The 19,471-nt window shown below is 37.1% G+C and overlaps 3 protein-coding genes across 7 annotated transcripts in view; 2 read left to right on the top strand and 1 right to left on the bottom strand.

The window, feature by feature from the left end:
* The window catches only part of LOC113063379 (SUN domain-containing ossification factor-like), a 42,778-nt gene extending 36,705 nt beyond the window's left edge, over positions 1–6,073 (bottom strand). For 3 of the 4 annotated variants that reach the window (XM_026233715.1, XM_026233717.1, XM_026233718.1), the window contains exon 1: positions 5,775–6,072. In XM_026233715.1, coding sequence (XP_026089500.1) covers positions 5,775–5,827 — 53 coding nt within the window. In that variant the 5' untranslated portion in view covers positions 5,828–6,072. Of the gene's footprint in view, positions 1–5,774 lie in introns of all 4 variants that reach the window. The other variant, XM_026233719.1, reaches the window with a different exon arrangement.
* Positions 6,074–9,785: 3,712 nt separating this feature from the next.
* Positions 9,786–13,765, top strand: LOC113063378 (transmembrane emp24 domain-containing protein 5-like). The gene is made up of 4 exons (XM_026233714.1): positions 9,786–10,087; positions 10,535–10,632; positions 10,729–10,909; positions 12,887–13,765. The coding sequence occupies exons 1-4, from the start codon at positions 9,905–9,907 to the stop codon at positions 13,103–13,105; spliced, it is 681 nt and encodes a 226-aa protein (XP_026089499.1). The 5' UTR covers positions 9,786–9,904; the 3' UTR covers positions 13,106–13,765.
* A 2,451-nt stretch (positions 13,766–16,216) lies between these two features.
* Positions 16,217–19,370, top strand: LOC113063377 (phosphatidylinositol N-acetylglucosaminyltransferase subunit C-like). Of its 2 annotated transcripts, none has more exons than XM_026233713.1 (3): positions 16,217–16,386; positions 16,821–16,887; positions 17,439–19,370. In XM_026233713.1, the coding sequence occupies exon 3, from the start codon at positions 17,451–17,453 to the stop codon at positions 18,330–18,332; it is 882 nt and encodes a 293-aa protein (XP_026089498.1). In that variant the 5' UTR covers positions 16,217–16,386; positions 16,821–16,887; positions 17,439–17,450; the 3' UTR covers positions 18,333–19,370. The 2 variants fall into 2 exon arrangements, with proteins under 2 accessions (XP_026089498.1, XP_026089497.1); XM_026233712.1 differs by having other exon boundaries at positions 16,720–16,887.
* Positions 19,371–19,471: the final 101 nt, after the last annotated feature.

The following is a 19,471-nucleotide window of genomic DNA, read 5'->3' as shown; positions in this document are numbered from 1 at the left end:
TAGTATACAGACCTAGACTGAAGAAGGGCCAAGACATATCTAGACATCAGAATAATCTTTGGGCTTGATCTGATGCATCACACAGAACACCCTGGACTACCACCACAACACCCTAGCATCATGGTGTTAAAATGGGTCTCATTTATAAAGTATGCATGAAATCTGCATACAAACTTAGATTTATACAAAAACAAATCATGATTCACAGACAACTTTCAAACTAAAAACGTATTCTAAATTTACCAAAAAAATAAAGGAACAACAGAAACCACACGTGCAAGAATCACATAGCCTTCTCTGGGTGGCCTCATAATTATGTTAAGATTAAACTGAATAGGTGGAGATTTCATTTTAAATGCATTTCGTTATATACAGTGAAAGATGGGTAAAAAGAAAAGCTGCGTATTCAAGGCTGGCTAATGAGATGCCTGTAAAAGTGATGTGACATGTATGGGGTCTCATACTCAAAATTTGTGCTCTCCATTTAACCTATCCAAGAGCAGCAGTGAACACACACACTCCCGGAGCAGTGGGCAGCCATGTGCTGAGGCGCCTGGGTAACACTTGGGGGTTCGATGCCTTGCTCACAGGTCTCACCGCAGTCGTGATACTGAAGGTGAAAGAGAACGATGAACATTCACTCCCCTCACCAACAATCCCTGCCGGTACCAAATAGCTGCGACCTTTGGGTTACAACGATTGTCCCCTTTAATCTGTGCCTGTATGAAAAGGGGTTTATTGTGTTTGAACTGGTTTTGAAGATGGCATACTTGGCATTGCTCGTGGATCTTGCTGCTATGTAAGAGTAACAAAAGGCTGTAAAGGAAAGGTTGTGTGGAAAACCCTTGCATGGTAATGTAGCACACGTTCACTCGTTTGAGACACTCCAAATTCATTAACATTAGATTGAGGTTAAAATGATTTCATGGGCATACGAATGTGTTGTGAATTAGGTTGAATTTTTTGTGTACAAATACGAAGTAATCCATGCAATTAGTAGTAAAAAAGACCAAATATCTTTTTTCATTTTTATTTTACCGTTCTTGTGGAAGAGTGAAAGCAAACAAGCTGCTTTATTTAATGCCTTAAGTTCTGAATATTGTACACAAGCTACATCATGCCAAAACCAAGGCTCACTCAAGGATTATGCGGTCACTGACTTATTTAAATCTGTAAAATTATGAAACAGTCACATGACCTGAAAACTGACAACAAACTGGTAAACTAAATACGACATGCAGTGCTGCGGTTCTCGTGAGAACAGGTTCTGTCTTCAGGGTACAATATAGGAACCGGTTAGATGAAAAACAAGCCAAATTTTTATTTCAATCCATATATATTTAACGCAAACATTTGATATGCACGTATCAGTGATTTCACATCCTCTTCTTCTCTATGATGATACAATGTTATTAGCATTAATCAATAAAGCTACTGCTTCATACAATAGCAGACAATGTACCATTGCAGACCAGCAAACAAAGCACAGGGGCTGGTAGACCAGCTGCCTTCCTAATTCAATCCTTCTTATCTAATACTCGATTATATAACGTCATTGCTTACTACTCAGGGCTCAGTCTGAAAGTATTATCTCTAAATCATTATCAGCCTCATGCTGCTATATGTGTTACACAGATCCAGCTGCAACAATGAGAAATGGTTTGAAGGTTTAAATGAGTGACATCATCGCACAGTCTGTGATAAGAAGAGTAAGATTAACACCAAACACCTAGACTTTTCTCAGTGTAAAGCGGTTTCCTTTCTCTACACAACCTGATGCATAAAGAGACGAAAAGAAACACAATTTGGGGCTCATGTCTTGCCTGAGATGTGGCTTTATATTTGCACACTGAATGGAGTTAATATTCATGTCTTCTTGCGGTTGAATGGATTAAAGTCACTTAGATGTTTTAAAGCTGCAGTAGGTAACTTTTGACGCTCTAGCGGTTAATAAACAGAATTGCTTGCGTCTTGCGGAAGAACATCGTAGCCGGATCTACTTCTCTCTGTTTATCTCTATGAAGAATCACAAAGGTACTGGGTTACTCCCCCGCGGTACCCCCGAAGCAATCTAAAATAGTCCGAATATAAACACTTATTATAGGTGCACCCTAGTGATTCAGGACAAGCTAAAAACACAGTTTGGAAAATGGATTTCATGGTGTACTCGCTTATTATATACATTTTTCTACATTTTGAACACAAACAAAGTTACGGTCCGTCTTGGCAGCTCTGATTGGTTGTTTTTTACCGGGAGCGATGGAGTTTCTGCAAATTGCAATAGGACCACTGGGAGGAGCCAGAGGAGCTTGATTTTTTCTGTCTCATAGTCTACTGTCAGGACATAATGACAGGTTTAACAAATATGTAAAAAATATATTTTTTTACAAAAGTTACCTACTGCAGCTTTAATTAACAAGGTTTAAAAATATATATAAATGATAAGCTTTTGTGATGACGCAGCAGTGGTCCGACTGGTCCAGTGACTGATCCGTCAACTGTCCCGACCTTCTTTCACACTGGCCCCGGGGCCATCAAACGGTCCTAACTGTCTAACCCTAATTCTGATGGTTTTTTTGTGAAGGAGAAGCAGGCGGAGGCAAACTTAGCCTACAAAAACATGTCATGACTGCAGCTCTCTATTACAGTCAACACATGACTGTTGAAATGTCAACCCACAGTTACACGCAGAGAATAATGAACACAAAGGTTCCTTACAGAGCAGAGGGTAACATTCAACATGCTGACATTCTTATGTTTTAGACAGCAGTTGAATGATCAGTTCACTATTCTAAAAACAATGCAAACTCAGAAAGCCAGCACAAGGTTATAATGTTTTGTTTGTGTGTGTGTGTGTGTGTGTGTGCACGGTGTACTCCGTCATATAGGGAAGATGGGGCCCCTCCCCTTATAGCCATACTACGGTGGCCACAAAAGGGCCAAGAATGGTTTGTTTTTATCCAGACGAACTGCATAAGAGAGATGTGATGTTATTGCACAATCACAATAACCCAAGAACACTTCCTTAAATGCTTAGTTTAGGCTTGTTTTAGCTGATGAGGTTAACAACTAAACATTATCTGAACTATTTTAAATCACAGTGTGAAAAAAAGGCTTTATTTCCCACCTGTTTAGTTGTCAAAAACTAAAAAAAAGGTTATATTTTTTACCGTCTCTGGGGATTGGTCACGACTAGTATTGAACAAGACATCTTCAGTTTTTGCAATGCAAATTTCAAGTGTGTTTAAAGACACCATGTTAAGTTGAAGTTCATTTTCAAAAAGCATTCATAATAGTTCTGTGGAAGAGGAGAGTCGTTTATGTCTCACAAAGAATTCAAGGCCAGAATAGCTCCGAGCCGGTGAGTTTTGTTGCTGGAGGCCTGGAGAAAGATGTCACGGCAGAATGCTACATTCTCAGCTAAGTAGGTAAGAAGGAAATGGACAGGAGGAGGGAAAGAAAGAATAAGGAAGAGATCAAAAATAAGCAGCAGAGGAGAAGAGCCTCTGGCTGTGGGTCTGATTGTGTGCCAAAGCAGCGTCATGTCCTGCCCAGAACTGCAGACTGTGTGATTCCATCATGTTAACATTATTCTCTCAAAACTCTTTCTGTTTTGTTAAGTTTTTTTTTGCCCTAAATGCTCATCAGCTGTCGTTGCAGTGAGCATTGAAAACAATCACACACGACAACATAAAGACAGAAGCAGACTAAAGACAGCAGGACATGAGACGCACATGAGGAGTGCATTTGTGATCAGATCAGATCCAGAGTGGAAAAAAATATGACTCCATTATGATCACCCAACCGCAACCGCAGATATGATCATTCAAATTTAAGATCACATGACATGGAGTTTGAATACAGAAAATCGAATTGAACTTTGGACATGTATTCAACTCGGCTGTCTTTTACAAGTGTTGTAAGCTTTCTTAAATGATAAATAAAAGATACATCAAACAGAGCATTTGTTAATGACATGGCTCAATTATCCTGCTTTTCTAAATCTAGGGTTAAAAATAAAAAAATATTCTGAATATTTTTGTAAATATGCAACTAAAAAAAAAGAGGTCCATTCTACAAAGCCCCAAATGCTGAAAGGTGGCAACAATAGATGCAGGATCTTCTTCATTTGGCCTCAATGAAAAAACGAAATATGTCTATCCTTTAATGAGAGTATGATTTTGATAAAATAAATAAAATAAAGAGTAGGGAAAAAATAAAAATAAAACATGACAACTTAATGCAATAATATATAATTTATATTTGAAGCAGAAAACATGTTTATTTAACCTTCTTTATGCAAGTCTCTGTTCCTGTGCACTCTCCAGCTGTGCATTTTATTCCAAATAATACTACATAATCTTTCATGTAACTGAAACAGCTTTACCTTTTAGACAATGTTGTAAACCCCTTATTGTTTTGGTACGTAATGCTTACTTTTCACAAAATAAATAAAAATGTTTATGTGTCGTTTTACATTTATTTTAGATTCGTACCAGGTTGCCCTTTTCTGAAAGCCATGCAAACATGAAAAAAAAGAACATAAGTAATAAAAGCTAGCAAAGTGTGCCAAATAACAACACAAGTATTTATGAGCTGTGAGTTTTGTGCATATGTGATGCAATTCTTATGCAACTCACCATTTTGTTTTTTTTTTGTTTTTTGATACTTAAGGTATGAAGACATCCTCACAATCCTAAAAATCTATTATTTTTTCCAATCACCTTTACTTACAAGGTTTGGTGCTAGAACCAAAAGTGAACACCTTTCGGCCTGTGCAAAAGCACAGTAATACAAGCTCTGTAATCAGCCATTATGAAAATAGGAGTGAGTTCGCATATCAGCCCGTTATTAAAATCATCAATCTGATAGGATGTCTGGCGGCAGGCACAGGGTGTAATTGTGTGCTTCTCTCACCAGGTAGTGTGACCTGCGTCAGCACCCTGTGTGCTTAGTCAACATATGACCAACCCTAATCCACCACCTGTCCACGGTGGATGCCACATCAGCCTGGCACCGAGAGCGAGCACACAGCACAGTTTATCATACATATGCACATATTTGAATACATTAAACTTTCTCAAAGTAACATACACTAAAGTAAGAGTTTGCTTCGGTGGCCAGGGCAAATTTAGGCTCTGTCAGTCCAGCCAGCAGCGTGTTACTTTTACATACATGCATTGCAAGCGGTTCATTGTCTGGAAGAGTTAGCATGAGGCTTTACCTACATACTAAACTTGAAAAACAAGAACTAACCATAATTCATGATAATGGCCACTAAAATAGTGTTGCTACAAAATTCAACTATATCAGCTGATGCGAACTGTTACCAGTTCAACAAAGCATAAAAAAACATACATAAATTACTACTGAAATTATTAAATGCTCACATACAGAAGTGGGAAACTAATAATGCACGGTGGGCTTTCTGTTTTTATGTACATCGTGTACCCTCTATCGACATTCAAAGTGGACAGCTGGTGGTCCAGTGTTACCTTCAACAGGCTGTCAGCACATGTCTTTAAAAGATGCAAGCAGCTCCATAAAAATAAATAATATAAAACAGTATTTTATGACATCTGTTGACACAAAGCTTAACAATACATACCAGTTCGGAGGCTACTGAACTAACGTTAGCTAACGTTAGCATGAAGCTATCATTAGAGATACAGTGTAAAATGATGTCGTTGTCAAAGTATTAGTGTTTTTATGATGCAGCTTGACAGGTAGATCCATTATAATAGTATTCCAATCAACACAATATTTAGACTCACCAGCACAGGAGAGCTAAAACGGCGCACAGCAACGACACGCGCAGCTCCTTCATTATCTTCCCGCGGGGACCAACATCCTCGCTTTTTATCTATTCGCCTATCTATCTAACACCGACAACAGAGGCCAAGACTTGCTAATAATGCTAATTGTTTACCACTGTATTAAGGTAAGGGGGTGTGTTTCGCGGTACAGAACAAACAGCTGGGCTAGGTTCTGTTTTAAACCCCCTCCCCGCTGAGAAGCGCTGGGTGCAGGACTGGTTCCCGTCCGCTTCTCCGCTTGTGCTGCTGCTGCTCTGCTGCCTGCCAGCGCTCGCGGCTCCGGCGGACCCGTCCTCAGCCAATAGGAATCGGGTATTACTTTAACCTCGCCCATTCCTCGAGGTCTGGATGAGTTGGAAGTTTAGTCATCAGAAGCGTCGCCTGAAAGATAAGAGATCTGAACTATTGCTAAAACATTCGTGTGGGAGAATATTTGAGCTACTCTGGTATATGTTAACCCTTTCATGTTTAATTCTTTTGTGGTTTAAAATACGACAGTATCTATCTACATGAGAATTATCTCTAATTATTCGACTTTCTTAAAAATTCTTAAAAACTTAAAAATAACTTTAACTTTTAAAATAACTTTATTTCAAGATTTAAGTGAAAAAAATGTCTCAATGAATGCTTTTGCACTACAGATACAGATACAATATATATATGTATATATATATATATATATATATATATATATATATATATATATATATATATATATATATATATACACACACACACACACATACACACACACACACACACATACATATATAATTTCACATTTTGGTTGTTGTATATTTTTACCATTCCATCTTGTTTATTTATGTATTATTCAAAAAGCTGAATTGTTTCACTTGATCTGCATTAAGGTAAACTTCTGTGGCGTAGTAAAAAAAAAGGATTATAATACTAATAGTTTGTTGATGCGAATCTTTTTAACTGAATTAGATGAACAGGCTCACAAAACCCTCTATTTATATAACCTATTAAAACCCCATTGTTATTGTCAACTATTTTTGAATTTCTCTGGATAACAAACAGGGGCGTGTCTAGGGGGAGGCTGGGGGAGGCAGTGCCTCCCCTAGGATAAGCCCTGCCTCCCCGAGAAACGGACTGTCCCTCTGATGATAAATAAACATTTAAAAGTTGATTGTTTTGTGCATATTTTTCCATCAGTAGCAGATGAGTCTGACCCAAAAATCCAGTTTGGCGCTGTTTGACAGTGCTCGCGTGCTTCAGGCTTACGGGGCTCAGAAAAAGTGCATCATGTGAGAATAGAACGCCAATGAAATGTTTACCTTGCAGAGCCTTAGAGCAGTGGCGTGTCCACAAGGGTGGCACAAATGAGCTTTGCCACTCCAGTTGCCACCCCAAAACAGCGTATGGGATCGAAGTGCATTGAGAGCGGAACATCGTGATTTTGACTGAAACAGGGTTTTTTGAAAGTCAGAGAATTCTGCGACTTGCGACTACGACTTTGAGGTCCAACGCTAAAGTGCCCTCGCGGTCCCGTCTGCCCCCTGTCCTCAATTTCTGCCGAGGGTAGTATATTAATATTTTTGGTTGTGGACGATAAAAATGTCTCCACGATCTGCTTTTGAAGAAATATTGTTGCATTGTGCCGCAGCGCACATTCTATCAGCTGCAGTTCTGGCGCCACGGAACTATTATAATACATTAACATAAGTGTTAACTCAGCGGTAGAGTTACTCAAACAGGATACTGCACTTATTCACGGTTTTTTTTTTTTTTTTTTTTTTTTTTTTTTTTTTGCATCTGTTTTAAATCCTTATACTGCTTATTTAAAAGTTTCATTCGTGTGCTTTTCTGACGTTCGGTTCTTCTAAGCACAATCAAAGTGCGGCACGAAAACGAAAAAGCCCTTCAAACTGTGCCTGATTTCTAAGTTATGTTCTGTGCTAATACTGTCGAAACACACAAGGTTTATGTATAGACTAAGTTGGATATGTCTAAAATGAAAGTAAACAACTGAAAGAGGATGCATGTCTGTATGCATGCAGGTCTTAAAGGGACAGTAGGATACATGCTGCCGTGTGAATTAAAGGGATAGTTCACCCTAAAATTTAATTTCTGTCATTGTTTGTACACTCACATGTTGTCCAAAACCTATTAACTTCTTTCTTGTGCTGAGCACAAAAGAAGATATTTTGTAGAATCTGTGTAACCAAACGGTTTCTGGTTCACATTGACTTTGATAGTAGTAAAACATACTCTGGAAGTCACTGTGAACCAGCAACTGTTTGGTTTTCTTCAAAATAACGCTTATTTTTAGCAGGAGAAAGAAACTCATTCAGGTTTTTTTCTTCACTATTAAAATTTTTGGGTGAATAATTCCTTTAATGTTAATAAAACACCAAACCCACAGAGAAAAATCACTCAATACTCTTGACTGAAAAAAAAAAAAAAATTAATACAGTTGATTTAATAGGAATCAGTGTATATAGTGTTTTATTTTTATATTTGTTCATAATTTTTTTAATGCTCCTGCTAAATACATCTCTTGTACCTGAAAATAAAACACTTTATTTGTATTATATCTGTATTTTTAATGTGTATCTTTGTTCTCATTTTTTAATAACAAAGATAAAATAATTACAAAGATTTTTATCTTCACCCATGCACTTTGGCCTAAATATCCGCCATACTTTTTCATATTTTGTTACCTTAAAATGCTTTATAATAGGGAAATTAGATTGGCTGTGATGCTCAAACAGCTTGCAAAATAGAGAAACCAACATGACAAAGAATCAGGATAAAATCATGATTTCTAAAAAAACAAAATAAAAACAGACTTATTAGATTTTTATTATATCCCCCACCCCCTGAGGGAGAACAAACCCATACAGACTCCACACCCCTGTAAAATAATAATAACATTTGCCTATATCATGCACCACTAATAATAAATAAAATTAAATAAGCAAATAAAATAAAAATAAAACCATATTTAAAAACAGTTATGTTGCCTCTGCTAATGAGATCATAAATTAAATTCTTATAGTTTCACAAAAATATATTTTATTTCAACTCTCTAAGTCTCCTTACCCCCTGTTGCCTAATATGTTCCCTTTTATCTAGGCCTACATGTTTACATTTATTCATTTAGCAGACACTTTTATCCAAAGCCACTTACAACCAAAGAATACCATTCAAATACTGTTCTCATACTGTTCAAATGAGCATATGCATTTTTTTTTTTTTACTTGGGGCCGCATTCACAAAGAAACTTAGGCTAACTGGCGAATTTATGGTAGCACCTACGTCTGGAACACCTTAGAAGAAAAAAATTAATTTACCTCTTGTCTATACAAACCTGACTTCAGATTCATTTTAAAAAGGCCTACTCGTGTAGCAAGTCTTCTCACAAGCAAACACCTGTCACTCATCACCAGGCAATCACTGTGATCTGTTCTATATATTAATCTGTGAATAATAATAATAATATCATCATCATATTATTAATGTTGACCGGGTTTAACTAACTCTTATGTGACAGCCTTATAGTCTAATAGGGGCCCTGTACCTATCTCTGGGTTCCTGGCTTAGAAAAAGATATGCACTAAAACAGATTGTGTGTAGTAGGCTATAGATTATTTTGCGCCGATTTTTTCAGTTGTTTATGTTGCCCCCCAAAAAAGCCAAATGCCCCCCCAAACATGACATCCTGGTAACCCCTCTGATAACAAATGAGAAAAGACTTTCTCATCACTGCAGTACTATGCAGTGATGAACTACATTCTTCAGTAAAGACTACATTTCCCATAATGCGGTTCAGGACGTCTAGTTATGTGCCAGTGGACGTTGAACGTGTATATAAATATCTAATACATTCGCGTAAAACACGTGTTACCTAGTGTTTTTTTTTTATTATTATATAAATTTACTATAAAAATAGGAAGTGTCTGTGCTGGCAAATTTAGAAATTATTAATAACATTTCTAGTTTTGTGAGGCGGGGTCCTCAAATCACAGCATTCGCAGCTCGTTTGGTGAGCTGTCCTGAGCAGCTGCTGAAGTTTACAGAAGAACCACTTTCCTTGGTTGTTGATAAAGTTGTGTAAGTTTAGTATGATGCGGTGGAGTATAGAGGGGCTGAAAGTGTGTGTGTCGTGTCTGTCGCTGTGTGTGTGTGTGATCAGCGCCTTCTCTCAGTCTCTGGACGGTGACTTCACCTTCAGTCTCCCCGCCGGACGCAGAGAGTGCTTCTTCCAGACCATGAAGAAAGACGCTTCGCTGGAGATCGAGTACCAGGTGACACACATCTGGAGATTCCTCTCTGATTCAGCCTGTGTGCTGCTCATATTGAGTGTAGCCAAAGACGATATAACTAATTCATGGCTGGATACTGCTTACATACGTATTATTACAACTATAAAGTATAAAATAGATATGAAATCTGTGAGATTTGAAAGTGTGTGTGTGTGAAATGTCTTTTTTTTAATTAATTAGCTATTTTTTTATTGCTAATTGTCTGGTTGCAAAACCAACAGCAGTGATTCTTTCAAACATGATCTGTTTCTTGCATTATGAAAATTAGACTTGAAGTTATGACACAATACAGAAGTCAGAGAAGCGACACAATGGAGCTAAAGGTCATTTTTGGACAAGGAAAAGTACCAAAAACTTGCATGCTGATTCTGTAATGTGCCCATAGTAAGTTGTGAGGGTTGTCTCAAGGAAATCTGTGTCTTTGTGCAGGTTCTGGATGGAGCGAGTCTAGATGTGGACTTCTACTTCCAGTCGCCCAGCGGTCACGTTATAGCCAACGACTACAGGAAATCTGATGGAGTTCATGCGTAAGGTTTATTCATACACTCTGAGCTTATTGCATCCTGAATAACTGTTTTTGAATTTTCGTTGTTGTTTTTTTCTATGTGACTTTTTTACGTCAGGGTGGAAACAGAAGAGGGAGACTACATGTTCTGTTTTGATAATACGTTCAGTGCGGTTTCTGAGAAAGTCATCTTCTTTGAGTTGATTTTGGACAATGTGGGGGACGGCGAGGAATCAGAGGACTGGAAAGCATATGTGCAGGGAGCAGACCTTCTGGACATGAAGCTGGAGGATATCATGGTAAGAACAACTCTTTTAGATGAGAGTGTCTCAGTCAGTGACTAATGCACACTACCAGTCAAAGGTTTGGGGGCGGTAGTTTTTTTATTGAATGAATGAAATTATAATTACTTATATTCAGTATGGATGCGTTAAATTGATCAGAAGTGACCGTCAAGACAATAAATAACGATTTAAATAAATGCTGTTTTACTGCATACTTTCTATGCATCAAAAAATACTGGAAAAAATATGAATCATAGTTTCCACAAAGATATATTTAGCACTATTTTAGTGTTTTCAACACTGAAATAGAAATAAATGTCAGCAAATACTATGGAGTAATGACATTTTAAAATGTATTAAAATAGAAAACCTTTTCACAATATTACAGTTTTACCATTCATTAGTTTTTTAATCAAATAAATGCAGCTTTGGTAAGCATGAGAGACTTATTTGAAAAAAAAAATCAATAAAATCTCACTTGCATACTTTTGAATTGTAGTGTAATATATATTTTTAATATTTGTTCAAATACCAGAAACATCAATGAATCTTTCCACATATGGAAGAGAATTTCATAAAACCTATAAAATCTATAGTCGGTCGAAATTTTAGAGTTATGCTCAGTGCTACAACATTTAACTAAAAAAAATTTATTTTGTGGGGGTGATTTTTATTAAATTATATTAGTAAATGTGTTAGCAATGATCAGGAACAACAGGAAATATATATATATTGGGATTTCACTGGTTAGAAGGTGTGGTCGCTCTAAACTATTGTTATGGAATGTGGATAAGCAAGACTGTTTTTAGTGAATGAATACGTCACTGACAATCCTGAAATGCACTTACACTGCGCTCAAATCCACTTTTAAGAGGTTTGGATTCCAAGTAAGTGGAATAATCAACTTCTTCACAGATGACACAGATATTTGGGCTTGAACACTCAGGTTTCACTGAGCATATGGCAGTAGTCCGTCTGTCTGTTAAGGTGACATTTATTTGAGCCGAAGCATTATAGATAACATGACAAGGCATGCCAACTACCAGCATGCAGTGCGGCACGTGTTGTGTCAATGTGACCCTGAGTGCTTGTGTAATGGCAGGATAGTAAAGGACTGGGGACCATTAGCCTGTATTAACAAGTGCTTTACTGTTTTTCTTGAAAGAAGTGTATATAACCTGCCTGTTTTAGGTGTATTAGGTTAATTTGACAGAAATGCTAAGACTAATTCTACAGTAACAAGCCATTTCAGGGAGGGTTTTTTTTTTTTTATAAGTAAAATCACATATGTGCAGGAAATAGTTGTGTTCCTATTGGGTCAAAGTGTTTGCCATTGTTTCAAAGTGGAGATCGTATCGACTTCAATGTTTGTGTAGGACTCTTTATGTCTCAGCCGTTGGTTATTTTTAGTTTAATCCTGAAGACAAAATAAAGTTATTCAAGGTTTAATTGTTGAGAATACTGCTCAAAAGCACAACTTTTCTTCTCTTCGTCCTCCAAAACACACAAAGACTCTCTGAACTAACATAAAGGATCTGTGGGAACATACAGTAGCATTTAAATGTCTGGTTCAATATTTATTCATTTTGAGTTTGAACAAAAATGACAATACAAACACTTTTTATGGTATAGTGATCTTTGAATTTCTTTTCACCAACATTGTCACGGTTTCCACCAAAGGAAAGTCGTTAAACCGTTTAATAAGAAATGTTTCTAGAGCAGCAAATCAGTGTATCAATGATTTCTGAAGGATCACGTGACGCTGAAAGGCTGGAGTAATGATGCTGAAAATTCAGCTTTGAATCACAGGAATAAATTACATGTAAAAATAGATTCAAAAAGAAAACAGTTGTTTTAAATTATAATAATATTTTACTATTTTACTGTATTTTTGATCAAATAAATGCAGTGTTCTTAAAAAAAAAAATTGACCCCAAAGTATGTTAGTGTGTGCAAGTAATCTTCACATTCTGAGTGTGTCTTTATTTGCAGGACACCATCAACAGCGTGAAGTCCCGACTGGGAAAGAGTCTTCAGATCCAGGCTTTGCTGAGAGCCTTCGAAGCCCGCGACCGCAACCTGCAAGAGAGCAACTACGATCGTGTCAACCTGTGGTCGTGTACCAACCTCATGGTGATGGTGATCGTATCCGGGGTCCAGGTGTACTTGCTGCGCAGCCTCTTTGACGACAAGAGGAAAACACGCACATAGCCTCCCCTCCTGCTACTTGACTGAAAAACACACACACACACACCTCTGTCTGTCTCTCTGGCCTTTAATATTCAGCTCCATCCTTCGGTTCCTCCCATCAAAGTGTCCTTGGGCTGATAACCGTTGATGCCTTGCGATAAAGACAATCATTTTCTACTCTACTAAGCTGATAAAATGAGAGATTGAAGTTGATCTCTGAGCTGCTGCTATGTGAGCGATCTAACCAGGAACATGATGTTTTCAGTTTTAAATCTGTATTAATAGACTATCAGATGACTAATAGTTCAGCGTTTTTGTATGATGTGTAGTTACTGAAATCTCCCAGGCACTGTTAATAATACACTGATATGCAGAACGTTTTATATTTTTGTAACAAATTAAGTATTTTTTGAAGGGACACCATTGTTAAACGTTTATGAGCCGAATTAATGTCTGATTAAAATATTGAATGCTTTTTCATACGTTAATCACACCCATGTCCGTTCTCTGTTTGCTTTACCCATCTGTTACTGATCATTTTGTGAAGAGAGGAACCCGATGCACAGATGCTGTGGCCCTTTCCTTATGAACAATTTTTAATAGTTAATGGTGCTCGTTTTTTGTCCAGGTCTATTAATTTATGTCAAAATATATTAAAAATGCAAATTTGCAGTTCTACGATCTACTTCTTTCTCTAATTTCTGAATTTAAATGTGTTTTGAAATTTTTGGGAGGCGTGAAGTCAAAAATGTTGACTTTCCTGATATCATAATGAAGAAGAAAAAAAGCACCTTTTTTTTTTTTTTTTGGTAGCAAATTTTTAAACAAATTAATTTCACTAATAATTGTTCAAAAACAATTGTCCACCAAATCAAAATTATGTTACATCACTAAATTGCAGAAAAAAAAGATCAAAGGAAAATCTTCTCAAATATCAGTTAATTAGAATTTTTTATTACAAGACTATTTTAAATGTCTTGTCTTAAGACTCCTTTATAAAATGAATGATATTCATGGATAATAATTCATATTTGTAAAACACATATATTTTTTAAAGCATTAGAAATAACTTACAGTCCCATGTATTCGTATGACATTTTCAGAGTCATACAATGGTGTAAAATGTAAACAATTTTCTTAAAACAAGATAAATACAAAATGTTTAAAATTAGACATGTCCCTAACCTTGTATTCACACAGGAACTATGCCAACTGAAAGGGTGTTCTTAGAAGCCCCAGTCAGTGCCAGGCTGAATATGAGCCAGGCTCAGCTCTATAAATCACTGGAGGCTTCATCCGTCAGTGACCGGCTGCATTCCTCTTCTCTGGTGAAGGGAAGGAGGACTTGAGGAGGAGTGGTTTACTGGCTGTTGCTACAACAACCATCTTCCACTGAGAGCCACTGGTCCTGTGGGAGGCTTCTCTCACTGTGCTGATAAACGAAGCTTGCTGCTCGTGTTTGATTCAATCACTCTCTTTTGGGCTTTCAATTGAATTGTGTGTTTATTAGAGTTGCACTGCTTTTTAGTTTATCTAATAAAGAGCGGTTTTACTATATGGTTTTTCTATACATTTGTTCTTCTTAGTCGATTAAAATACCATTATGAATCATGTGAATTTATGTTTGATTATCTGAAATGTGTGTGTTTTGAAATCCCCAAAAAAAAACATAAATTGCATTTCTTATCGAATATCTAATCTTATTTCGCCACCTACTGGAGACTTTTAGCACTGCCAGCTTTCTCTCTCTCTCTCTCTCTCTCTCTCTCTCTCTCTCTCTCTTTCAGATTCAGATGTTCAGATTGTATTTAAAGGCCTGGTTCTGGAGTAAATGCATCTGTCACACGTTTAAGTTCAACTTTTATATTGTAATACATTTATAAAAATCAATTTACGGCTGCTGTGTGTGTGTGTGTGTGGGGGGGGGGGGATTATAAATAAAAAAATATATTATTCAGACAACCAAATTTGTTCCCTAGTCTTACTTAAACAAATTGCTAAAATATTTTCTGGAAATTTAATTAGGTTGACAATGTAAATGAGAGTAACAAAAACATAATAATAATACTAAATGTAAAAAAAAATGTAACCCTCTGGCCCTCTTCGTTTAGGAGTCACACTTACCTTCTTCGCATTCAAAAGTGACCGAAGCCTTGAAATGTAATTAGTTTTTTTCTTCAGGAAAACCAATGTAATATTTCTTTGTTCAATAATATTTTTTTTATTATTATTTATGATTTTTAGGGAATTTTATGATACTATGCAATATTTATAAAATTTTAATGAGCTATTTTTAAATTAGAATTAATATATATATATATATATATATATATATATATATATATATATATATATATATATATATATTTACTTTTTTTAATAAATGCAATATTTCACATTAAAATAGAGTGAAAGCATTTAAAATAAATTTTTTGATGTGAGAATTGGGCAATCTGGAGGCATTAAAAAAGTAAAAACTTGTGTAATGTTGCGTAACCTCTTGTATTAGCACCATATACAGAGGCTTTTGGATTCCCATAGTTTTTTAGACCTCACCTCTTCATTTTTTTTCGGTTTTGCATTTAGATCTATATCTAGACATTCTAAAAGATTACTTTTTGTCAAGGTTTAGATATTTTTGGTTAGATAAGTTTCAGGTTTTACATTATGCTTACAGTCAAACATTAAAATCTTGTTAGAAAGGGAACACAGAAAGCATTTTTGTTACTCAGTATTTGATAATTGAAAAATCGAACAAAATAAGGAATGAAAAGTGATCATTCAAAAACTATACAAACATTTTGTAATGAATTAATGTTTTATTCAATGTGCTTCAATAAATGTTAGAGAGAGAGAGAATGAGAATCTCCTTTGGATTTTTTGTTTTATGATTTATTGATTTTATTTCAATAACTTGAAAAAAAAAAACGTTTTACTCTGATGCAGTCTTACCAGTTCATTTGTGTGTGTGCGTGTGTGTGTGTGTGTGTGAAAGAGAGAGAGAGAGAGAGAGAGAGAGAGAGAAAGCAAGGCTTGTTTTTTTTTTTCATTTATTGATTTCACATATTCTCACAATGTGCTCTCTTGCAGTCTTACCGGTTCATTTATGTGTGTGTGTGTGTGTGTGTGTGTTTATTGATTGGTGTCTATTTTGCACTCCTGATATTCTGGAGAGTCACCCCTTGATTGCTGCACACTTTTTTCCTGACCAGTGGCTGATTTGTAGTTTGTACCACCAAAAGACACATTTTTTTCGTATTTCCCCTTTCATTTCCTACGGTGATTCGGTGATTTTTGATAAGGTAAGTGTGATTTTTTTTTTTTTTTTTTACATATCCAAATCATGTCCATGATTTTTGTGTGTGTTCATATTGCTAATGTGACAAATGTGTCATCTCATTCCGTTGAAGCTACGATTTTTTTAATTTCGAAATATAAAATTTTTAGGGTCAAAAATGCCCGAAGAGGGCCAGAGGGTTAACATATGTTAAGGGCACACATGAACTTAGACAGCCTAAATACTTTTTGTAAATAGGTGGTTAAAAATCTTTCACGGACCCAGTCTGAAACCCCTTGCCTGATCGACCGCACACAGGTTACAAATGTGACCAAGAACAAATCTTTCCACACTTTAGAAAGTTAAAAGCACGACGCTCCTCGTTGGTTGGAGGCTGCGAGGGGAAGTCGGCAGATGGCGCTCCTCACCTAACGCTACTATCGCACTTTTGTTTTGGAGGTGCGTCACTTCCGGATGTCAGATGGAGCGACAGCAGCGGCTAAAGCGAGGAAACCCTGCTGTGTCGGTAAGATATTACATTTATATGGGTTTAAAACCTTTTATGTATTCAATAGGAATAAACATGCGGATCAGATTCAGATAGACTCAGAAGCAGACTAGAACAACACAGAATGTTGATTATTTGTGGGTTTGATTTACACCAAATGTGAATTTCTTCAATTTGCTACAAGTGTTGTGGCATTTAAATACTTACCATATACATGTTTACCTTAAATGAATAATTTGCTTTCATATAATTTACTTTTTTTTTTTATCTTTTCTAAAAAAATATATATATAGATATGTATTTATTGGTATAATTCTCTCTCTCTCTTATTGGATTTCTTGTTTGTTTTTAATTATGTTATTTGAAGAGGTTTAATAAAGTTCAAGAAATAAGTAGAGCTGATCAAACTGGCATAATTTCTGTGTAATATTTAGATTATAGCTAATAATGTAGATTTGTTGCTCCAAGTTTTGTAGCATATATCAATCCTTAAAGTAGCTGTATGAAGTAATGCCTTAAAACATTTTTTCATACTTTTTCTGCAAATATGTGGATGTATGTGTTGTCAGTTTTGACAGGTGATGGGGGCAGACAGTGGCCCGGGAGCTCCTGCACCCGTCCCGTGGCGTAAAGTCCTGTATGAACGCCAGCCCTTTCCAGACAATTATGTGGACCGCCGCTTTCTGGAGGAGCTGCGGCGCAACATCCGTGTGCGTCAGTACCGTTACTGGGCGGTGGTGCGTGAGACGGGGCTCATCGCGCAGCAGGTGTCCTGTGTGGCCCTCTTCCTCACGTTATGGTCTTGTATGGAGCGGGGAGCGCTGGTGCCGTCCGCCGTGCTCTGGGTCTGTCTAGCCTGTGCTCTGCTGGGATACGGACTCTATGAGATCCTGGGAGGCTCTTGTGTTCGGGAGCGAACGCGCCTGGCAGACCTGCAGAGCGCGACCATCTTCCTGGCATTTACTTTTGGGTTTTCACCAGTTTTAAAGACTCTAACCGAGTCGGTCAGTACAGATACCGTTTACGCCATGTCAGCTGTGATGCTCCTGGCTCACTTGGTGTCCTTCCCGTATGCTCAGCCCAGTCCCCCGGGCAGTCTTTCCCTCAACGCGGCTCTTTTCGGGTCGGTGTGTCTGGCGTCCCGGCTGCCTGGCGCCCTGCACACCTTCACCATGCTGAGCTGTGCCCTCCTGGTGTTCGCTCTGTGGCCCTGTCTGCTGCACCGCATGCGGGAGAAGGCAGAGTGGAGCTTCCCGTGGGCGGCCGTGCTGGTGTGTCTGGCTGGAGTCGGGGGTCTGGGGAGCCTGTGGCCCGAGGGGGCTCTTCTCCTCGCGCTGGCTCTGTTAACATTAACTTTAGTCTGTCCACTGTTGCTGGTTCACCTGCAGAGGCACAAGGACAACATCCACGGCCCTTGGGACGAGGCAGAGATTAGAGAGGACCTGTCCCGCTTCCTGAATTGAAACTGCCTACAGGGTTTTAAGAGCGTTTTAAATGATGCTTTTGATAGACTCCTTTCGGTGGGATGGGTTTGAGAGTCTTTTGCACGTTTCCTAAAAGGATAGCTAGTTCACCTAAAAAACTGTCATCATTTACTCCCCTGAAGTTGTTACAGACCTGTACGTGTTCCTTTCTTCTGTGGAACATGAAAAAAAATGTTTTGAAGAATATTGGTAACATTGGCTTCCAAAAAACACGGGTATTTCTTAAAATATATACTTTGTGTTCTGCAGAAGAAAGTCATACAGGTTGCAAATAAAAAACAAGAGTGTGAGTAAATGATGACAGAATTGATATCTTTGGGTAAGCTATGCCTTTAAGCTCAGGGAAGAATAAGAAAGTTACATTTCATGTTGCCAATATAAAATACAACTAAACTATTAAACGGGTGAACCTCATGAAAACATGACCAGGTCATGCTTGAAAAAAAAAAACAAAGCCCTAAAGATCTCAATGATCATAAAACAGATGCAGACCTTTTTTTAGGGAAAAAAAAATATGATTTAGATTTTAGGGTATGATCCAGACATGTGTTGTGGTATTCAGATCATTTATTTGGGAGTACGGAGTTCTTTTTAACAGTATTGATATAAATGTGCATATTCTTGAATTGCTTGATTAAAAAGTTGAAATTGTTGACAGAGTTTTTAATCATGTTTTTAACATTTAACTGTACTTGAAATAATTGCTGTTTTTAACTATATGTATATGAATAGTTTATTGTTATTTGAATGGAGGTGACAGAAAAGAGTTGAAACTGTTCTGGCCAAGCTGTTGTCCACAAGATGTCAGTGAGTCCCAGGTATTTCTGCAGCACAATCTGTTGTTCATGTAGAACGGCATACCAGCAGGACATTTCTGCCAGTGTTCAATTGATAGAACATAAGTCTTTGTTGGCTTTTCTTTTTATCATTAATAACTGACAGAATAAGAGCTCAAATGAAGTCTTTGTGACAGTGCAATAAAGTTGCAAAATTAAAGCATTCTGTGCAAAATCAAAATCAGAGCCTGTTGAGTCTGTTGTGTAAAATTAAATGGTGTATATTCTTTTAAATAAGTTATAATGTTTGGCAATATAAGAATAATTTTTTCAGATTTCCTG

The sequence above is a fragment of the Carassius auratus genome, chromosome 45 (assembly GCF_003368295.1).
Source record: "Carassius auratus strain Wakin chromosome 45, ASM336829v1, whole genome shotgun sequence".
In the NCBI taxonomy this organism is placed as follows: domain Eukaryota; kingdom Metazoa; phylum Chordata; class Actinopteri; order Cypriniformes; family Cyprinidae; genus Carassius; species Carassius auratus.
This window is presented reverse-complemented; position numbering and strand designations above follow the sequence as displayed.

Coding starts and splice junctions, on each gene's coding strand:
- LOC113063377 (XM_026233713.1), top strand. CDS start 17,451: ATGGGGGCAGACAGTGGCCCGGGAGCTCCTGCACCCGTCCCGTGGCGT.
- LOC113063378 (XM_026233714.1), top strand. CDS start 9,905: ATGATGCGGTGGAGTATAGAGGGGCTGAAAGTGTGTGTGTCGTGTCTG. Junction 10,088..10,534: donor CGCTGGAGATCGAGTACCAG/GTGACACACATC, acceptor GTCTTTGTGCAG/GTTCTGGATGGAGCGAGTCT. Junction 10,910..12,886: donor TGAAGCTGGAGGATATCATG/GTAAGAACAACT, acceptor CTTTATTTGCAG/GACACCATCAACAGCGTGAA.